The 22,870-nt window shown below is 41.7% G+C and overlaps 1 protein-coding gene across 3 annotated transcripts in view; it reads left to right on the top strand.

Moving 5' to 3' along the window:
* SERPINI1 (serpin family I member 1) overlaps positions 1 to 22,870 on the top strand; it is a 44,528-nt gene that overhangs the window by 1,271 nt on the left and 20,387 nt on the right. Inside the window, exons 1-2 of one of the 3 annotated variants that reach the window (XM_014884549.2) lie at positions 10,219 to 10,313; positions 22,534 to 22,802. In XM_014884549.2, coding sequence (XP_014740035.1) covers positions 22,553 to 22,802 — 250 coding nt within the window. In that variant the 5' untranslated portion in view covers positions 10,219 to 10,313; positions 22,534 to 22,552. Of the gene's footprint in view, positions 1 to 10,218; positions 10,314 to 21,359; positions 21,590 to 22,533; positions 22,803 to 22,870 lie in introns of those variants that run through there. The other 2 variants (XM_088171057.1, XM_014884550.2) reach the window with 2 other exon arrangements.

Raw genomic sequence — 22,870 nt, 5'->3', positions numbered from 1 at the left:
GATGGGTGATTTCTCGCATATCAAACACTCTACACATCCTGGTATTAAAGGGCTGCTTAAAACCTGCATCGCGTGTATGAATTTTGTGCTGTTAATCACCTTTGAGCTCAGATTCTTCAATTTTCCCCTCATTTTTGATGCGATCTGGTGATTTAGTCTAATGGAAAATTGCGCCCTTCTTTGTAGGAGAGAGGTGTTTACCAAAATGTAGCATAAATTGAGCCAAATGTCTGTTTAATGGTATTTTATCCTGTCAGTGAAATTAGTATATGCTTTAAATAAAGCTGCAAAGCTGCAGTCGTAGAGCTGCTAAAACTTAAGATAGTTACATCTTCTGTCAATTTCGTGATACTTTTCCAGATTTTGACAGGTCTTGGTTGGAGTTTTTGGGCTTGGACTAGATTCACCCTTTGTTATTTTCCACCCATTGTATTTTTTTAGAATTACCCTGGCTTGGTTGAGTGTGGTGAGGAATTATTGCCAAGGGAAGGGAGGGAGCAGGAATGGTTGATGTTTTTTATTTTTAAGGTGTGGGTTGTCTACAGAATTACGCAGGGCAGTCTAGGATGTAATACAATGTGAAGGCTTGTAGCAGTGTAAAGTTCCCTGTTAAAGGCAGTCATGAGTTCCAAAATTTGATCTCATGAAACTGTCTATCCTGTGTTTTCACATCCTCTAGTCCAATTTGAGTTGGGATTTTAAAATTTGCTTTGAGTTTGTCTCTTCATCTGCCACTGTCAGCGATTTGCTCACATGTAGATGAAAGTTATTCATGAACGTGTCTGTCACCTCCTTTCATATTCAGGGGTGAACAGAATGCTATTGTTGTAAAATCTCTCTTGAAGTTTATTCTGTTGCTGTAAATGTTGTATTTATGTGGAGTAGCTTAGTTCAGTTTATAACCTTGCATATCACAACACATAGCAATGAAAATGGCTTAGTGCTGGCAGACTTCTTCACAACAAGATCTGGCTACTCCCTGCTCTTTAAAGGCTTTTTCAACTAATGCTTTACTTCTTCAAATTTCAAATTTGTCTTTTGGGCTGCTCATCATCAGCGAAGACACGTTGTTGGCGTGCCTGAATACCTTTTAAAATAATTTCTAGCAATTTGTGCTCTGTGTGGGCAATACATTACTCTGTCTATGTAAAGCACAGGATGAATTAATATAGGGTACATCTGTCCTGTACTCAGTTTTCAGGCTGTCATTATCTGAATTAAGCTGTGTGTTCAAAATAACGTTAAAAATTGGTGTGTAAGCATGGTTTTCAAAGTTAATGTTTGGTTCTCTATTTTATATACACTTGCATTTCTCTGATACAGTATAATGGGCAGATGGTAGGGAAAGATGTCTGTATAGTCAGCTGTAATTAGTGATAAATGTGTCTTTATGAATATATACATACTTTATATGTATGAAAAAGCAGATTAGCTAAATTTGGAAATCCCTTTTAAAAATTTGGGTTTAATTTGTGTCTTCTCAGCATGGTCTTGTGAACTGGATGACTAAACATTAACAGAACTTAGAGGTGGGGAAATAATATCCATGTATTCCTGCAGGAGCAAAGGAAATACTTTCTGCATCTTGAATTACTGAACTGACACATTTTCTGTAAACTTCTTAGTGAAATAGTCCTGGACATAAAGCTGTAGCCACTTCAAGACAAAAAAATTAATCCCATAGTTCAGTAACAAATGTGAAGTTTTTGGTACTTACTTTCCCTCCGTACTTGGCATTTAAAGCAGTACAAAATGCCAGGGACGCAAGGATGCATTGATCTCATTAAAAATGAGTTTATTTCTGGTGCAAGTACCTTAGTGCAGTCACTAGAAGGGTTGTGTTGGAGAAACTATAAAGTAATGTGAGAACAGTTCCCTGCCTGCTTGTGGCTTGGGTAGTTCTCAGTAGCATCTCGTTTGGTGGCCTTAATGAAGTATCTGTGATAAAGAATTGTTCTTATGTGGTGTGATTAAAATATCAGCTCTAAGGTCGTGTTCTGGTTTGTTTAATACACTTCAAAGCTAATGATTATGAGAACTGCAGACCGTGGCTAATGGGATAAAAGCTGCGTGAGTTATCCATGTCCTTTTTGGGCTTTTGGAGTCATTGCAGAGCAGCTGTAGCTGTGAGATGGGAAAAGAGGAAATTTCTTATTCATACAAGCTAATGAGTTAAATGTGTGTATGGCTTTTGGGTTAATGAGATTTGACCTCGTGTGTTGTGAAGGATTTTTTTCGTTTAGTTCACTGTTTAAATATTATGATAATTCTTGAGAAATATTTTTGCAGACCTTGAGACTCTTCTTTCAGGAAGAATCAATAATGACAAGTAATTTACTGTCCAGAGGAGGAAAGTTAAAACAACGTGGTTGTATTTAGTTTTATCCAACTAGCTTCCAATTTATAGGCTGGCTGTCTTTGCACCAATTTATGTACTTTGTGTACCTCAGCCCTGAAGTCTTTCATCATTAAAGATAAAGAAATAATTGCTTAATAATGCTGTCTGTTCCTGCTCTGCTGTGTGTCTGACAGTTCCAACCTCGTGATGCCTTGATGGGCCTAATGGACAATCTGCTGCTTCTAGAAAAATCTATTCTGTCTGAATCAAAACTGAAACTGTGCCATATGTGCAAGGGACTGTCAGATGTACCAACCAAACACTTGTTAGCCAGCAATGATCTCCCCAGACCACGGAAGAGCTGCAGTTCCTGTGTTTTTCTTTTTCCCCCTCTATTTTTGTTGTGCACGTTTCTGCGTGAGCAGTAAGTTTGGGGGGATTTCCTATCTTAGACAAGAGACCTCTCATTTCCTTTTTAACTTTTCTGCACAACACGCTAAAGGCTTTGTTTTGCTTTTGCAGTTCTGAGAACTCTGCTCAGATACCACGGAAAGCAAAGGCTTTAATTCCCTTTGCAGCAGGACAAAACGCCCAAACATTGCTCACCTGTTGCATTTTTCATCTGGTGCTGTTTGAGCAGCAAAGCCATCCCAGCCCTGATTCTCCCGTGGAAGTTTGGAGTGAGCTGGAGGGCTTGGACATCTCCTTTTCACAGTGATTTTTTTTTTTAACTGCCCTTGGCATGTCAAAGTAGTGTTAAGAGCGTGGGTACTTTGCCAAAGCCAGCCTGTCAGAGCTGCTCAGCATCACTCAGCCACTGGAGGTTGCCTCCTTCCCTGGCAGAGCAGCACAGTGCCAGGCTTTGGGGACTGTCTCCATGGCTGAGGTGATGTTTGCTGCCCTAGTTTTCCCCATACATCTCAGTTATGTAAGTTGGAAAGGAAGGTCTAAAGATTTTAAGACATCATTATTTAATTGGTACACCAAAACTGCCCTTTTCCAATCCTTTTTTTCCCCCTCACGTTTAAATTAAAGCAGTTCCTGGAGCATTTAATGACTGTGTACTTCACACAGCAATTGGAGTTCACTGAAGCAACTCATGTTTTCTCTCTCAGATATCTTTTTCTCAAAAGAAGCATTTGCTCCAGTTCCTAAACTATTTAAAGCAATTAATCAAAACCTAAGACGACAGGAACAGCTTCTGTAATATCAGGTCTTCAGCTTGAGATGAGGTTGATGCAAAGGGAAAGTGCCCAAGTCCCCACGAGTGTGTGTAAAGCCTGTAGGTGAACGATGACCTTTTCATCTGCTAAGAGATATGGGAAGTGGGAGGGAGAAGACAGGGGAGCCGAGTTATTTTTACTGTAAATATGTCAGTTTATTGACTTGTTAATTTCAGATTTATTCAAAAAAGCAGGAGGAGGAAACACTAATGTCTGCCAAAAACAAAGTAATTAGTGGGAGTTGAAAGATGTCTAATGACACTTACAAGTACTAAAGAGGAATAAACTAGTCTCTTATTAAACTGGATATGGACTTCTAAAACACTGTAGTAATTCTATTTTATCTTTAAAACATGTGTAGTTGCATATGGTAAATAAAAACCTCTTTATTGAAGTAACATTGTTTATTCATAGTAACATTACAGGCAGAAGGTGGGATTTTGATTTAAAAAAAAATTTAAAAACCAAGGCTGATTCCTCCCTTCTAAATTAAGGGTTCAGATAACACTTGACAAAGCTGCTGTTTGACTTGAAGATGACAGAAGAGTTATAGATTAATGCTTAATGTGCCTGCTACACCTCCGTGGTCTAGAGTGACAAACAAGATCTTATTTCATGACTGCATGTGCTATGGAGCAGCTTCTTTTTTCTGTGCCCAGGGACTCTGGTTGGGATTAGTCCAGTCACAGGATTCGTCAGCACATCTGCTCTCCTGCTTCTGTCTGTCCAAGGCTGGGGAGCTGGGAAGAGGAGGGGACAGCAGGACCTGAGAACCTGAAGAGAAGTGAGCCAAGGGTTAGGAAGAGCAGCCATCCAGCAGCCTGGAATGAGACCTGGGAGATTCAGAGCTGAACCCTTTAATTCAGCCCTGCTCTGCTCTGTGGTTGCTGTGATCTCATTTCCATGCTGCAGTAATGCTGATTTAAGTGTGACTGATAGGGATTATGTGTTGTCCCCAACTGGTAATAGTGAAAGTCTGGGAGGGCTCTTTTGCCTTTGCCTCAGGTCATTCCTCTGCCTCTGAACTGGGCCTTTCCCCTCGGTCCCCTGGCCTGTTTTATCCAGCTCCCTCCATGCCCAGCCTGTGCTCAGGGATCTCCCTTTCCATGCCCTGCTTTCCTCTGCTGTGCCCACAGTGCTCTGTGCCCCTGCAGTGTGTGCTCACAAATCTCTGCTGCTTTTAACCCCCAAGGCTCCTGATTTCTGCCACCTGAAAATGCTGCTGCAAGGATGCAGAACTGTGTTTGTGCTACTTTGTAGCTGTAATTATTCCTGTTCTTCCTGGTGTCCTGTGCTGTGCATGCCTGGCTGCAGCTCCCCAGCTCACTGTCACCTGTGTGGCCACTGCAGGCAGCAGCTCTGCTTGCTCTGAGTTGGCTGCAGAGAGTGACTTGGATTAGTCCTCCCCACATCTGAGGCATGGGGAATGTCCTGGTGTCACCAAACCCCACGGGGATTTTGGAGCTGTTGGAGTCTCCACTTGCTCAGAAGCTACTTGGCATCATCTGTAGCTGACAGTTCCCATCTGCTCTTCCTACCGTGCCTCTGTTAAAATACTAAAGAAAGCAGGATATTAGATATAGGGGAAGATACCAAGGAAAACAAATATCAGAAAAAAAGCAAGCAGAAATATTTAATTACAGGGGATATGGAGCAGCGGGGCATCTAAGATACCCATGACAGTGAGTAAGAATCAAATTGACTGTAAGTAGATCTATTTTGAGGGGATGATATGCATGAAGCAAAAAAATGCCATTAGTAGTTTATCACATAGAAATGTGAGGGAGGAAAATGTGCATGCAATATTAGAATACAGTGCACTTGTGGATTTGACATAACAGATAGCAGGTCCCCATATATGAAGTGACAGCAAAATACCCTTCAGCTGCAAGGGGACAAGCTTTCACTCAGTGACAATGCAAACAAGTTCTTGAAGTGATGGAAACATATTTCCCAAGAACAGCATGAGGACATCTCGTATTTGGAAGGGGAGAGAAGCAGCAGAAATTCGAATCTGAACCTAAGAGTTGTTACAAGGAGCTGTCTCATAAGGATCTTTGTTACCTTGAGAGAAAGCCCTATGAGATAAAGGTATGAAAATGTGTTCCCTCTATTTGTCATCTCAGCATTGATAGGGACTAATGGAATTGATTTGTACCATCCTCTCCTAATCCTTATCCACGTAACTATCCTATCCTGGAGTTATTACTTAATTCCTTAGGAAGTGTAGGGCTTTGGAAGAATCCTTGGAAATATTGCTGAAGCACTGAGAGAACAATGACAAAATTAATTTTTTGCTTTCAAAGGCTCTGGGATTATCCCAGGAGCTCAGAGAAGGTAACACCAATGGATTGGATAGTTTTAAGGGAAGAAGTGAAAGAGCTTCCTTGTTTTTAGATCTTTTGGTAGTGGACAAGTCACTTAATATTTACTTAACCTACACTTCTCCAGTATAAAATGAAAATAGACTCTTCATGCTCATAAAAGCTAGGAATGGCTGTGAAGCATTTGGGGTTAATTTGTTAAAGGTAAAGATCTATCTGTCTGTGATTAACACTGAAAACAGCTTCAGTCTGTATAAACCATGTCAGTGACTACTGGGCAAACCATTCATCAGCCATGGTGATCTTTGCTGCCTCACAGCAGCCTGGTATAGATTTTTAGAGACACTGGATCGTTCCTATTACTTACTTGAAGGATAAATTGCAACATTTTTCATGGCATTCCCATTTTTATTTTGTAAATCTTTCAATACCGTGATTGAAGAGCACTTTGAAAGCCAATGAGTGCAAATCCCAGATATTGTTGGACTTGTAAGGGTATTTTGCACCATCCTGATCAAAGTAACAAATAGCATCGATGGACTTGCACAACACATAAATGTTATGTATTTTCAAGGAGGCCATTAGGACACAGAATTAATTTAGAAAATATTTGGAATAGTATCATTCACTCATAGAAGATTTTAGTTTTCAGTTGTGTTTCAGTCAAGAACATGCTTGATATCCTTTAGAAACAAGAAATTGTGCCATCACTGAAGCCTTGCAAGGTTGTGCAGAGGCAGGAAGCAGCATATTAATGTGAAATTTCCATCTTTTTCACGCTTAAATGGAGCAGATCTAAAGTCAGTTCATTCAACAAAATGGCAATTTGGATCTATTTTACAGAGCTCACTTGAGGCAATGTGCTCTTGTTAGTTCACTTAAAATATGGATTCTGAGACTCTGGAAGATTTTTTGCATATTTCAGTTACCATTAGTTCTGTTTGCTCACATTTTACCTGGTTGACTAGAGAAAGAAAGTTTTTCTGGGTATCTTTTGGCATATACAAAATCTAGTTAATTAAGACATGCTATACTTTCTCCCCAGAGTCAAAGTATAATGTTCAGCTGGCCGACTTGCATGAATAATCCATCACTGTGAATCATTAATTTAGAAGACAAGCTATGGTAATTGATGTCTTTATGCAAGCTATGGAAATGCTTGGGGAAATTGCTTATTTTTTTCCTTTTTTTTTTTTTTAGTTCCTTTTTTTTCTTTTTTTTTCATTTGCTTTGGAATATTTCTAGGCCTGAGTAGTGTGGGTTCTGAAATGGATTCACCTGAGATTAAGGTTCCTGTGGGACTGGGATCTCTTTCTTGGGTTTGAGTAAAAAATATGAATATTTTTCATCTGAAAAGCTTAAAATCATAAGACTTAACCATGAGCTAATCTTGTGTGCACACACTGGATGAACCACTTTAAGTTTTGGAAGCTTCTAGGAAAAGGACCTAGCATGGTGGTCTAGCAATGGCTTTAATGTGGTAAAAATGCCTTTAAAAATCCCTGTCATAATCTGGTAATGTAAATAAGCACTACCTACTGCTAAATTGGTATTTAGACCTTGCTTTATTACCCTGAGTTTCCATCATGTATCAAACTGAGCATATAAAAGGCTGATGAGGTGTGTATTTTGTTGGAATATATATATTTGTATTTTGTTGGTGTGTATATATATATTGCTGGAATATATATAAATTTTGTTGGAATATATACATTTGAAGATAAATTATCACATAATTCATCAAGATCACCTATATGTTACATTATACTGTAACCATGATGTCTCTGTGGCATGAAAAGTTACTAATTTTGTTTCCTTTCTGGGAATCTCTTCACTTTCACTCATAATTGAAATATCAGGGTTTGCTACCAACTTGCAATTATTTTGTCTGCCTTCAGAACAAGGAAGAGGCAGTTGGTTGGTATTGAATGGGAGCCAACAGCTTGGTGGCATTTCAAAAGTGGGATATCAATAACCCATTTATGACTTAAAGCATATGTATATTATATAATAATGTCATATATGCAAAATATTATAAAGTCTTTCCATTGATGCTAATGGGATTTGGACTATAACTACATAGTACTATAATAGTTTTTATTCCATAGAGGAAACTTCCTAAATATTTCTTGTGTGTTCTGTAGCTGAAATGCAAAGTGGACCATTTCTACAGATAGATTTAAAATGTAGCAATTCTGAAAATGAGAAGGCATTATTTTGTGGTGGTTTTTTTTTTTTTTTCACCCTTGAATATTTACTTCCCATTTAGGCATCAAACTAGAGGCTTATTTGATCTCGTGTGCTTGGCTGCTCCTGTTTGTTCCCAGCTGAGCCCTGATGTGCTGCACTTTGAGAAATCCAGCCCTGAATTTTGACATTTTACACAGGAGCAAAAAGAGAACACGTTGCCAATGAATTCACATTTGAACTGAATTCAAATAGGTTTTGCTGTTTGGGTTCAGTTTCATAAGGTAGGAGAGGTGAAATGCTGCTGATAGCTGCAGTTATTGAAAAATGGTAATCACAACTTTCATAAAGTGAGATAAGCCATGTTTATTAATGCTTTCTGTGGACGTAGTGACTTGGCCCTGGGACATTAAATGCCTAAATGGGTTGTGTAATTAGCTTTTTTCCACTTACAGATCAAGCAACTAAACACACAACATTTTCTGAGCAGCTTAAATTATTTTTGTCGTGTTAGCTTACACCAAGGGAAAACAATTCTTATTTTTCAGATTTTTTGAATAAAATCAGAGCTGAACAGTGAACAGACCTGGGGTCCTGAGAAGGTTTCTATGCCAGCCATAAAATTCATAAACAGGGATGACTTCTGTGTTCCCATCCCTGACACAGAACAGAGGTTTGAACCATACTGGCCTGCTCTGGCAGAGAATTCCAAAATCACTGAGCCAAAACCATGGCATGTAGAGCCTGTGGGAAGAGACCTCCCCAGGCAACCTTTCCCAGAGCTTTCTTGTGTTTGCCAGCAAAATTCTATTGTTTAGATCGAGCCTGATTCTTTCTTAGTACAGTTTGAAACTCTGCTTGTCCCATCCACTGTGTGTACACAATCAGAATAATATTTTAGTGCCTTTTTTTTCTTCTCCTTCCATGATTGATATCAAAGAGAGACTGAAATAAAACGTCCCCAAACTGGCCAAGTTTGAGCTTTTAAATCCATATTAATTTCATACTTGGCTACCTCAACTGGCATCATTGTTAGTCCAATTAAAAAAATAAACACCCACCCTAAAGAATTTGCAGCCAGGCTGTGTCACACTCAGTCCTAAGGGAGAATTACTTAGCATAGGGAATACTCCTGATTTTTGAAAGGCTCTGCTTGAGTGCCTGCCAAATGTGAGCTTTTTTCCCCACAGTAACCACTGTGACCTCTCTGACAGTATCATAAACCAAATAAATACAACAAAATCCCCAGTTTGATCAGGACATTGCAGGGAAATTTTCTAGTCTGGATTTCTGGATAAACTAATCTCAACAGTTCTGGAGGGAGTGAGTGGGGAGTTGCCAGTGTCAAATAGGAGGTAAATATTTATCTCCCTGAAACAATTCGGCAAAAAACCTCTGAAAATCTGAACAACCTGAGGACTTTGAGGTAGTTAAGCTCTAATTTTGTAATGTCATGGTTTGACTCTTTCTGTATAAGACAGGTTAAACAAGTAGGACCTTTAAAATGAGAACAAGGAAATGTTTGTTTAATAAGGCCCCAGTAAAGATTTTTTTTTTTTCCCTAATGCAAACTCACTGAATGGGAGTGCAAAAGTGTTTGAGGTTAGGGATCAGCTGTGGCCATTCAGGCTTGTAATTACAGCTGTGATAAGTGTGTTTTCAAGTCTTGCTGTATTAGGAGTTTTCTTAATCCATTATGTTACTGGGCCTTTCATTGCTCCTCCTAGTACATTGTAACAATTCATGGAAACTTCTGAATCATGGGAAACCGAGTGTTAGGCTATTAATTTCTGCCTCTGTAGAGACATAAACTTGAGTCTTGCCTGGGCAAGTGCTTGGCCATGTCTGACATCACTAATATTGTATTTGGGAGCCACAGTGAGCACACAAATATTACAGCTCTGAGTGGTGAAGACTGGACTGTTTAAAGTCAAGCTTTTTAATGTAGCACTGGGGGAAAAGTGTAATGAACTTGTGGTCCTTTATTAGTACCCTTGGTTACTGTGGGCTTTGGGAGCTGGAAAAGAGATGTCTCCTGGTGAAGGCTGGATGTCTTCTGCTCCCTACCCTATATATTTGTGGAAACAAGCACTGATGTCTCAGCTGGTTGCTCCTTGTGCAGAAATTCATGCCACTGAATGTCCCACAGTTTTGGACACTCCATCCAGTGGAGCTGCTGTCACCTCTGCACAGGCACTTCACTGCTTTAAACAGCAAGTCTGTGTTGTCCTTCACTTCAAGGTGGTATAACTCTGTATATTCTGCCATGGATGAATTTGAACAAAGACAAAATAAACCTAAAAGTAGCTTTAGGTGGATGATTTCATGCTCTGAAGTGAGCCTGCTGTAATTTTCGTGTCTCATGTATCCCAGTGATAAACTCTGAGACAGAGGTGGCTGTGCTCCACTGTCCCCACGTGTACAGCTGATCTTTGTGTGCTGCCTCAAGGATTAGCAGAGTCTTGGTTGGTCAAGGATTAGCAGAGCAGTGAGAGATGAGCTGTTGCCCATTTACACCTGGGGGTGTACGTGGATCCAGTGGAATAGCTGTCCTGTGGTAACTAACTAAAAAATGTGTGTAATTTGGGCACTGCTTCTCATGCAGCTGCACCAGCTCCAGGAGGTCTGTGTGAGGCAAGGTGTTCTGCCTGCTTCTTGCCTAATGAGTTTGCTGCTGAGACAGATTGACTGAAAATTAAAATATTTTTTTTTCTGTGACTACATTGATGGAACTGCTTGGCACAAACTGGGTCTGAATTCCTTGCTTTGAGGTGGAGCTGTCCACCTTGCCTATTTGACAACTTAATCTAGACATAAAAATCAGATAGCCCATGTCAAGCTTGAAAATTGGGATCTTATTTATAGGCACAAGAATTCAGGTTAACCTACTTAGTTTTGAAAGCCACGCTAATTAAAAAGATTAACCTAATTTTAAATAAGTGTGTGTGTTACCCACCAATGGAAAACATTGGATGCACATGAATCATAGCTCATCATATAAAAACTGGGAGTAGTGTCACAGTCTTTCTAGCAAAAGGTAGAATTAATATTAACTTGCCATAAAAAAAGATCTGAGACTTGCTGGGAAACAGGCACTTGGGTTTGGGGAGGGGAGACAATGAAGTTTCAACCTTCAGTTTTCATTCTGGGTGTTGGAAATGTTTCGATTCCTTTAAGGCATTGGAGTTTTCAATTTACAAAAGTTTTAAAGGAAAACAAAACCAAAACCAAACCACCCAACCAGAAAAAAAAAAAAAAAAAAACAAAAAACCCAGACATCCTCTGAAACAGCACAGCACGAGCCTGTTGCTGGAGCCTCAGGGAGGATGTGTAGATGTGAGCCAGCAGAGCTCAGCACAAGTGGTCTGTTCCTCCAGTGCTCTGTGATTGCTCTTGTTCATGGGAATTGCTGCAGCAGTTACAGTCAGGTCTAATGTGATGCAAACTCCTCTGTGTGGGAGAATAAGCAAGATTAAGACAAATTCAGCTCCCTCCATGTGGTGTTTAAATGGCTCATCATGGAGTGGGTACTTGGAACAGCGTCAGTTCCCATAAACACAAACCAATGAGGCTTGAACAGTGAGCACAGAAGTGAGCTCCAAGGCCAGATTCCACCTTCCAGGCACAGCTTGAGTGCTGGACTCTGAACTGAGCTGTTTTGTCCATGGTGAGCCAAGAGTGATGTTTCAATAGCCACGAGCCTCCAAGGCCAGGATAAACGAAACTATCGGAACAAAAATGCCAATATTTTATTCCCCCCGGTAAAATGAGGCTTGTCTTTTGCCTCTCACTGGAAACATTATTTGGTTGTTGTGTATCTTGTGTTGTGGGTAAGATGCCTGAACAGCAGGAAGTAGTTTTTCCTCCCTGCCTTTCTGTTTATAACTTTTTTCCCTTAAAGCTGCTGTTGTTCCACATATTCTCTCTGAACAATTCAGAAACACATGCAGAGCACCAAGTTTACTTCTTGTTTTCATGCCCTGCCAGCTCTCCCAGCTGGAACAGCATGAGGCTGCTGCTGTCCCATTTGTTGGCTATTGGGTTTTTTTCCTGGAGTTGCTAAGTTCATGGATGCTTGTGAAGAAACAAGAGGGAGGAAGGACGTGAGTGATGATGTGGAGATAAAAGCATGAGGATTTTAGTGGCAATTCTGTCCACTGTGCCATACTGGGTGATTCATTCCTCCTGTCTAGATCTGACTTGTCTATAATGGGGCAGATGTCCTGGTTGGTTGCTTGCTTTTTTTAGATATTTGCAGAGCTGCTTTCAAGTGCAAGCAATATAAAACCAGAGTTGTGGAGTTGTAGAAACCATGGAGATAAGAGACAACTGAAAATATTTGAGAATATATGAAAAATACCAGCAAAGCAAGGTAAATAACAGTGATGCTGAGACCTGAGAGGCAAGAATTGGAACTGGCCTTAGGGTAGGAGGAAAGAGGACTTTAATTTTCTTCATGTGGAATTCCCATGTTTATCACTCCTTTGGGAAGATCAATGATCAACATCCTTCAGATCAAAAAGAAATTCGTATGGAATGCCTTGTTGGTTTTCCACTGTGAAAAATACAAAGTGAAAAAACCCTGCTACTGGCTGAATTTGGCATCAAGATTATTCTGTAGTTTTTAGGAAAAAAAGAAGTCTGTACTTTGTAACAGATGTTATTCTGCTATGTTAGAGAAATATTTGGAGAAGCTTAATGCTAAATTTTTCCCTCAGTTACTGATTTTGCTGAAATGTCCTTGCTCAGTGACTCCATTTTGTTAGTTCAGAACTGAACCCCCTTTGAGCAACTCTCTCACCCTTTTGTCTCTGCAGACTTTGTGCTAGACCAGCTTTAGAGCCTCTTTTTGATTTTCATTTTGTGCCTCAGCCGTGGCTCTGCTGGTCAGGCTGGGTGCACTTGCCAAGACAGCTCTTTCAGCTGGTTTTAAACCTGGGCTTTCCTAGGTTCTGCCTGACTCCTGGTCATGCCAGGACTGCTCTTTCAGCTGGTTTTAAACTAAACCTGGGCTTTCCTAGATTCTGTCTGGCTCCTGGCCATGCCAGGACTGCTCTTTCAGCTGGTGGCCATGTCCTGGGCACTGATGCCCGGGCTGCTGGGGGGCTCAGCACTGAGCTGGTGCTGCTGTCAGCCCTGGGGCTGTCAGCAGAGGCTCTCTGAGATGTGCAGCTGCTCCCAGCAGTGATTAGGGCTGGCTGGAAGCTCAGCAGTGGCTGCTGCAATCCTGAATTTTCCATGGAGAAAGGGACCATGCAGCAGAGAAGCACTGGAGGAATGGTATCTGTGCATTAGAAGCAGCAGTCCTGGTAATGATGAATTGCTGCTGGTAATTAATCAGGGTATAACATCTACTTTGGATACTGGGGTTAATTGTTTTGGGGTTTTTTTCCTAAAGCAATCTCTGTCTTATTACTGTACTGTAAGAAAGTAATTCTGATCTCAGAAGTGTTACCAGAAGTGAATAATACTCTCCTGGCAAAAGGGACGTTGTGTGTTGATTGCAAGGCTGAAGCCAATATTATTTTGTAGGAAAACAAGCTGGTTTGTATGTCATGCTTGCTTTCAGTTCATGCACTGACAGACTCCTCTTCTGAAATCCTGTTGCATTTTAATTAACTTTCTTCATCATCTTGACATAGCTATACCATAGCCTGATCTTTTTTCTTCTGCAGCCCTTGTGAAGGGAGCTGGACAAGGTATGGAAGAATTAACTTCTACTTTGATCTTTTGAAATGGTGTTTCACACTGCATACCTTTTCTATTTAGTTATTCTGGGATGATTTAAAGGTTGTCGTTGTTCATTGTGTTTTGTTAAGGAAGACTTTCCTGGGTTGGTTGATGGGCTTTTAAAAGACAGTCAGCAAAATCTCCTCCAGAGATGCACAATTTCTAGGCACTTCTCGTGCAGTTTTCCCCTATTCTTACCCCTAAGCAGTGAAAGGTTCCTGTTCTGTTTTTGTTTCTCCTTAATTAGTTGTGTCTTTTAGTCCTCCTACTTTGAAAGGTTTAAAATTGGCTGTGAGAGCTTGTATAATGCCAGGCAAAGTACACAGACTAATGTAATGTATCTGAAGTGACTTAATGTATAAATAGGGAGTTGCAAGAAAAATGCTTGAAACACTGTATTCCAAACTGACTTGCTGGAAATGCTTCCAGAGGATGTATTATTAATATATTTTGGTGCTGCTGAAACTGTAATATCATCGTGCATTACAGCAATATCTGTGACATAAGTGACAGCTTTCATCACTTATAAAACTACGCTCCAGTACATGCAGGAATCTCGCCTTTAGACTCCAACTGCACTGATTGCATCTGGCAGTTGCATATGGTGAAACTTAGCTACTGCCCTTTTAATTAAATTATAGTGGGAGCTTGCCACTGGGAGCTTGATGATCAACTGAGGGAAATAACAGAAATGGGACTTAGTGTAAGTAAGGAAATTTGTGGTATGTGCAAGAGCAGGAAAGAAGTGTTCTTGTGTCTAAAATAACTGATTGCAGTGTTCTATCTCTGCTGCTTCTGATGGGAAGAGACTGTTACAGAATTAGATCTCACCCTTCCTTTCCCAGATTGCCCTAAGGAAATCTGAGGGAGAAAAAGGAATGCTGCTGTCTCATTTGGGGTGTCTTCCCTAGATGGTTGCACCTTGAGTGAAATACTGCATTGGCCTTTTCACTGAAAAGTCATTGCAGAGGTAGAATGTGTCACAACTGGTTCTTGAGAGCCTCTGAGACCCAACTTCCCCTCCTGTGTCTGGGCATTGTCCCTCCTTCACAGCAGTCAGGTCAAGGTCTTCCCCACCAGACCGGGGAACATGAGACAGACCTCACTGAGAGAGCTGTGCAGGGCTGGCAGCCCTCACTGGGCCACGAATGGATGGGAAAAATCACCAAAAACCAAACAATCTGTGCCTAACTAAGATGATTCTAAGGAACTTGCCGGGTAGATCCCCCCTTTTGGTCTGCTGAGAGCAGATCCTGTGTAGTATTTCAGTCTCAAGCCTTGAAGCTCTCCCCAGTCACACTGTGACTTTCTCAGATGAGCCACAGGCACGCCCCCAGTTCTCAACCTTTTAGAATCCCCAAGTTCCAAAATGCTTCAAATTCTCTCCTTCACAGAGCCTTGTGGGTTTTGTGTTCTCTTATTTATAGCTCTTACTTTGTGGGGCACACTGGAGCTGTCAAAAATAAGGCACTCTGCCAAAGTATTTCTAAAAATTTGTTTCTCCTAGACAGGAGAAACAAACAGAAATTGCATGAGTCCTCCCAATTGCAGACCTTAGAGCAGTAGATTTGGAAACAAGACCACCTTTTTTAATTGTCTAGACATGTATTTAGATGTTTGCTTTAGGCTATTCAAATTTAAGTATTTTGGACATGGCTTCTCAGCATCTCTTTTTATTTTTTAATTAGAGCTGAGGGAATATGCTTGAGGAAGTGCAATTAAGACAACTTTGGCTTGCATAATTGCCTCAGCAGGTTAGTGACTCAGTGCCAAGCTCCATGAAAGTTTAAAAACATTTGGGATTCAATGGCAAAAATTGTCAATATGAAATTTTTCAGTGTACTATTTGCCTTTCAGGTTTTCTCAATGCTCCTGGTGCCATGGAGTCATTTAAAAAAACAGAAATAAAGAATCCTGAAGGGCATGACTTGGCTGTGTGTTGGAGAGCAAGGTTTTAGTGTGATCCAAACATTTCCTATGGAATGACTCTTCCTTGTCTTAGTCACTCCATACTGGAGGTTTAAATGCCCCACTATTTCCTATATCATTATTGTACAGCTCTCTAATGAAACTAACCTCAAGGTTTCCTGCTCCAGAAGGCAATGACACCATAATTGACAGATGGTGATGAAATCCTTTGATTTATTAATGTTTGTGCAGATTGAGATATTGATGTCATTGCACTGAGACAAACTGATCCCAACAAACTCGGTGGTTCTTCATGTGTCTGTAGAATCTCTGCTTGACAAGGTCAGACGCTCACACAGGTGAAGGGTACACGTTCTTTAGGGATAAACATTTCTTTTGCAGCACAGAATATGTAAGTGCATCCCCTAACACGAAGGAGCTGCCTTGCTGTAAGTGGAACACATGTCACAGTGAGCAGTGATGTGTCTGCCTGCTGCCCAAGAAATGTAGAATTTCCCAGAGTTGTCACTTCCAGAGACTGCACTGCTGATACCCAAAGTACTTTGTAGATCCCTTCATGTGCTTCTTTCACTGTCCTCGGTAGCCAGTTATCTATCAAGTTGTAGCTTAAAGCATTTAATGGATATTTAGTTATTTTCCCATTTCCTTGGCTGTATTCTGCTGGTTCTAAGCAATAACACCTCCTGAATTGTGTATCTGTTGCTGTGAGGATTGGTATTTGATTTGCCTGCTCTCACCTCCGGGACACCTGGCTGTGCAAAATAAATTATTTCTCAGGTGGAGCCAGCTCAGGTTTGAGCTTCATTTTGCAGTCCCTGTGTTGGAGGGAAAGAGGGGCTGAGTGCTGAGGAGGAAAAGGGTAATAAATGAACACAGTGAGCAGCTGATGGGAGGCAGTGTCACATCACTTCTGTGGGCTTTTCCTGTGGTAAAACCACAACGTTCTGGAGGTGAGAATGCTTTTGCTCCAGTAGTGCTGGCTGGAGGTGCAGTTTTTGCCCAATCTTCAAATAAAAACGATAGGCTGCATTGGTGGACAAAGCAGAAGGGACTGGAAAGGCTGTTCTCGCAGTGGATCAGGTGGGTTTGTAAGCAGCTGGAGGTTTGTGGTAGCAGCCACATTTCCCTGTTGTTGTAGGGCCTGAGGCAAGCCTGAACTAGCTGGGAGCAAATCGTGGACTTCAGTGGGAGCCTCCTCTGCACATCCTTCAGGGTAGCCATGACAACCATTCCTGGTCTGGGGAGCTGCTGGGGATGTCACACTGCTCCTGCATCCCCTGTGCTCGGCTGGGCTCGGGTTCTTTGTGGAGGGGAGGTTGGGGCTCACGGTCCGAGTTCATTTGCTGGGCTGTTGTTATGGGTTGGGTGGTGCCTGTCTCTGGTGTTTATTGGTAGATGTGATTGCCAACAAGAAATCATTCGGAGTAAAGGTGCCTGCAGCAATTGTTGTATTTACCAAACTTACATCCTTGTGTGATTCACCTGCCACAAGCATGATACTGTTCTGCCTGGGTTTGGGGGGAAGGAGAATCCCCAGGTTCCTCCCTGGATCCACAGTGGGGTTTTTCCCCTGACCCAGCAGGTCTTGTTCCCTGAGCAAATCCGTCTGTTGCTTTATCAAATTGTTCTGCCAGACTTCTGTCTGCTCCTGCAGCTGCTCTTTACAGGAGACAATGTAATCAGTGCTGTTACCACACTTGTTTTCCTCCCGGGTTTTTTTTTTTTTTTAACATACTGATCAGGAATCAGCAGTTTTTCTCATTTGTACTTCCCACACCTTTGGTGTTTAGCTTGCAGGTAGCCAAGAGTAATCTCGAAGGCAACTAATCTTAGTTTAGTCTGTGTGCTGAGGAACCAAAGCAATGTATCACAGCTTTATTTTGTAGGTTTTTAAAGCCATAAATTAGTTTCTTTATAAAACCCTCTGTAAAGGTGTAAAAGAAAAGGAAATTATAACCCATTTTTTCAACCAGTCTGACAAGTACAAGGTACTAGAATTCAACCCTTAATTGAATTTTTGGCACCTTCCTACGCCGAGTCCAGGTCTCGCTGTTTCAAAATTCGTGGTACCTCATGTCTGTGAACTCAGAGTTTGTTGATAGGATATCTCAAAATATCTCAAAATATCTCTGCTTACAGAGAGCTCCTGCCCCTTCTGCATTTTACTGGAACCGAATAGTTCAGGGTTTGTGGGTGTGAGGGGGCGAATTTGTTCTGCTTCCTCTTAGTCATCCCAGCCTTATGCTGGGGAGAGGCAAGAGCTGGATAAGCAGTCCTGTATTTATCAGATTCATGTTTTCCTTCAGACATCACAAGATTGGGTGTCCCTTGTGCCCATGCACAGCAGCACATCTGGCCTGGCCCCAGGGCAGGTGAGCAGCAGCACTGAGCTGGTTGTGGCCACTTGGGGAAATGATGGGCTGAGTTTTGGGACTGATGATGTCTTGCCAGGTGTTTTCTGAAATGCTGAATAAAAAAGTTTCCTGGGAATTGAACCAGGTGTGGCCTCAATAGATAACTCCAACCTGCTAAAGGATGGATATCTGGAATCTCGTTGGTTTTAGTGTTCCATCACTGCTTTTTTTTTCCCCTGAGAACAGTTGCAAGCCAGAACAAAACTGGTACACTCTGACAGACCTCTGGAGCAAGTGAGGATTTGTGATACACAACTGTTTTTCAAGAAGGGGCTGTGGCCAAGAGTTTGTTTGCATTGATTGCTTGATTGCCTGGTAAGAGAGATGTTCGTGTGTCAATTGATGAAATCAGACAAAACCCAGAATCTGTCTGACACGCCCTCAAATGAGAAGTTTATACCTTTGGCCTTAATAACTGTATGGCTGAGGAGTGAAAGCATTTTTAACAGCTTTTGTTATTCTTGTATTTAGCCAATGAAAGCAAAATGTACACAGTAACAGTTGAAACGGATGATTCTTGATTTTTAAACATTGTTCAGTGGGGACACTGACTCCTTTCCCACTGCTGCAGGATTATTTAACCAGATTGCATTGATGTAAATCAGCAGTGACAGACTTGTACTGGGAATATCTGAGGAAGACAGAAAAGACTGAGTAAAATTTTGATGATACTCCCAGGGACTGTTTAAGTTCCTGGATGTGCATTATATAATGTTCAGCTCCATTTCCTTCACTTGAAGTGTGTTTTGTGAGTAGGGCCCAGGTAATTTAAAGATGCTCTCAGTGCTGCTGCAGGGACAATCGAGGATGCCCTGGGCTCTGACTGGAGAGAGATGCTGGGAGGATGCTGCACCAGCATCAGTCTCAATCTTGCTCAGACCCAGCCCTTCTGCCTGAGGAAGCTCAAACCCCAAAGTCATCCATCCTGAAGTGAGGCAGGATCAGAGGAGCAGGAACTGCTCTGGCTGGAATGATAATTAAGAGCTGGATTCCCAGTTGTCAGCAGAGCCGTGTGTGCATGAACCAGAAGTGTGAGAGGAATTGAACTGAGGAATTTACCACGGACATTTCCCATTAGATGGATGAGATGAGACCATTTTCACACTGGCTGGCAGGGATTGATCAGGTGTCTGTGGTGTTTTACAGCCTCCTCCCCACTGACCAGCACCCACCAGATCTTTAGTTTGCTTTAAAGCATCTTCCCTGGCACTGGACTCACTCATTCTTGTATTTTCACTTTAGAGAGCATTGCCAGCAAACGAGCTGATAAATTCTGTCTGTATCCATGTGTTCGTTCCTGCCTCCCTGTCTTCCTTTCCCCTTGCTGTCTGTATGGGGAGCTTCACTGTGAATTTCATTAGAAAACCTCTCTGGACTAAAATGATGTGGAAGGGCAGGGGAGGAAATCTAAATTGTTTGGTTTTAATTCATTCCTACTGGGAACTTCTGTTCTGCACAGTTCAGCCTCTTGTGTTGCCATCAGTGGGATTTGGCTTGTAGTTAAAAACCTAAGTTTGGGACTTTGTCTTTTTAAGAGCATTTCAGTATAAATTTTGTCTCCATCTATGTAATTACTCTATTTTCTGTCCAACTAAATAATGAAAAGTAATGCAACTTAATTATTCCACATGAGGAGCTTTTGGTGAGTGGTCACAAAGAAATATGATTTTGATTTGTATGTAATGTTGGGGTTCCAGCACTGTCTAATAACAAATATTTTATTAGCTTTCAGACAGTCTGACCTGCATGTTAAACACTTAATTAAGATGTATAAATTTCTCCCCTCCTTCCCCTGTGCAATTATTTAAGCCTGTCTGGCAATAGTACATAGGACAGAGATCAGTGCTGGAGTGCTGAACAGCTGCCTCTGCCACTGCAAGGCTGGGGAACTTCTCTTTTTGAAATTGCAGATTATTTCACATCTGTTTTAACCACGTCAGGTCTCCAAGTGAGCTCAAGCTGTTCTTGATCCAGGAGTGGAAAGCTTTAGCTCTCAGGCTAATTGCATCCACACTGAGCTGCACAACTTGTTTGTATAGATTAGGGTGGGAGAGCTCCCAAATTTGGGCTCATCCTCAACAAAAGAAAGATGAGCTCCTGCTTATCTATTTCCTGAGTACTGTTTTTGGTGCCACTATAGACCCGTGTGGTGGAGGTTTGTTATGCTTTTCTTGCCTCGTGCAGCTTTTGGGATAAGAGAATAATACCTGGGCTCAGTCTATCATGATGATTTGCTGGCTGAAGTCTTATGTAACCCTGGCAGAGGCATGCTCCAGAGCTTTTAAATAAAGAAACCTACAATGCCCATGATCACAGAGAAATACACTTATTTTCCATAACAGAAATCTTAATAGCCTTAAGTCAGTAATTTATAAATGGGGAGGTTAAAAAAATGAGCTGCTATTAAGCAGTTGTTGGGGAGGTTTGTGGTGTGTTGATAATGTTTGGGGTTATAAATAATGTCTCAGTGCTTCTGAAATAAACAATTATGATCAGACTGGTGCTTTGCACTGGGCAGCAGTGAAGTGCTGGGTAGTTCTGGCAGTGCACTGGAACATGCAAGGAAGGATTAAAGCTGGTGCTTTAGGCTTCTGGGACTGATCTGTGCTGTTCTTAAATAGAATAAGAGCCTTCAGTGGGCATTTTTGCGATTTTACTGAGAATCAGAGGAAGATTGATCAAGTAATCCACAGAAGAGAAGTGACGCCACCGTAGATATCTTATTGGGAATTTAGAAAGGGGAATATTTCTTACATATGTGGGAAGAATCAGGAGAAAGGAGATGGGGAGCAGGGGAGAGGCCAGCTCTCCTTTTCCCCTGAACCATGGGGGATTGCTGCACTGGCTCATCTCTTCAATTTTCTCCGTTCAGGACTGAACAAAAGGCTGCTGGAGGCTGGGGGACAGGAGGAATCTTAACTAGTGCTGGCACCAGTGGCTGCCAAGGCACGTGTGTGTGCCCTGTTGTTCTTTGTATTTTCTCAGCTATAAAATGCGAGTAATAACACTTAAATTATGGATCATTCAGTGCCGTGTGAGTGAATTAGATAATGCTACATAGGCCTTTGAAGATGAAATGCAGAATATAAATGTTGTATAAAGCTTACTTTGTGTCATGTCTATAAAACCCCTGGTAATGCAGCCCCAGGATTGCTGGGAAGCATAAGGAGAGGCACTTGGGCTGGCTGCATGCAAATGGATTCGGTGGAGCAGCAGCATTCACACAAACGTGTGCTGTGCTACGAGCCCTGCAGCCTGGCACAGCAACTTGTAAACACTTGTGGATAAAGCTCTGAGCCTTGTCCTGTCCAGCCCCCTGCTTCAGGAGGATTTGCCGTGCTGTGTCTTGGAGGCAGAGTGGCAGAGGGAAGGGATTGAAACGCGAGCTCTGCTGGTTGCTGTTTCTCACTCAAGACTTGCAGCAGGAGTGGGTCGCATGCCAAGGTAGCACAGAGTTGAAATAAAAATGGAAGGATGAAGTTACACATTCCTTGCTCCAGGAGCTGGAATTCTACTATCAGTAGTTGTGTGAGGAGCTAAACTGGGGTAGAGTGAGAACTGTTACCCCAGAGCATTTCAGCAGAGCTTGGAGGATGGATTAGTCAGAGGCATCGGTGCTAACCCTTTTTTAAATTTAGTTTCCTTCCTTGTTGCCACTGTTGGATCTTCCTCACTGCACAGTACCTTTGTCCTCTGAGTGGGGGTTGACTCCCAGCTAGCAGAGCTCCCCAACTTCTCACTGCTGTTTACTAACAAAAAGGGGTTTATTTGGTAACTGAGGCATGATTGATGTGGGTTTTTTTTTTCTTTCGAAGAATTTCTGGCTGCTTGCCATGTGTTTTGCAACTGAGCAACATCACGGAACAGTAACTTTGTCACAGGTGTCAGTGAGCTCTCTTACAGTGTTTGAAACAGTTTTACCTGTTGGAGGCTTAGAGTGACTTAGATAAATAAGTTGCATTTTACTAGAAGGTCAAATAAAAGAAATGGGTGATTTGAGTCTCCTTGGTGGAAAAGTGCAGAAACACAAACCAATTCCAGGTCAGCACTGCTAAACAGCCACAACTCCAAATGGAAGTAGGGAAGGGGTTTTTATCTTTGGGGTTTTTATCCTTGGGGTTTTTTTCAGTAGCCGTGAGTGTTTTGTTGGTGTGGGGCTGGAAGATTTCACAAACATACCATTACATAAGGGAGGAGGTTATTTTAGTGTGAAAATACAACATTATTTATGTTTTAGTGCTGTCTCCTCCAAATAACTGCATTGTGCATTGAACTCTAGGGATTTTCTTCTCCCACAGATTTAGGATTAAAAAGTTGACTATTCTTTCTCTCGACTTGAATTTTATATTATTCAAACCATCTTATTTTGTCTCAAATTCATCTTGCAGACCTTAAAAATCTCAAGACATGTATTTCCTTGGACTGCTGTCTTTGCTTGCTTTGCAAAGTGAAGCCTTCAAGACCAATTTTCCTGATGAAACCATTGCTGAGCTGTCTGTGAACGTTTACAACCAGCTGCGAGCCACGAGGGAGGATGAGAACATCCTGTTCTCCCCTCTGAGCATGGCCATAGCCATGGGAATGGTGGAGCTGGGAGCCCATGGAACCACCTTGAAGGAAATCCGACATTCCTTGGGGTTTGACAGCTTGAAAAACGGTGAGGCCTTTTCATCCTGTCTTACTTTTTGTCTCAGAGGAACAGGAGCAAGGCTGGGAGTGGGCTGT

Source organism: Sturnus vulgaris, chromosome 10 (genome assembly GCF_052056855.1).
Source record: "Sturnus vulgaris isolate bStuVul1 chromosome 10, bStuVul1.hap1, whole genome shotgun sequence".
NCBI lineage: Eukaryota > Metazoa > Chordata > Aves > Passeriformes > Sturnidae > Sturnus > Sturnus vulgaris.
Note: the sequence above shows the minus strand (reverse complement) of the source record. Positions and strands in the feature narration are given on the sequence as shown.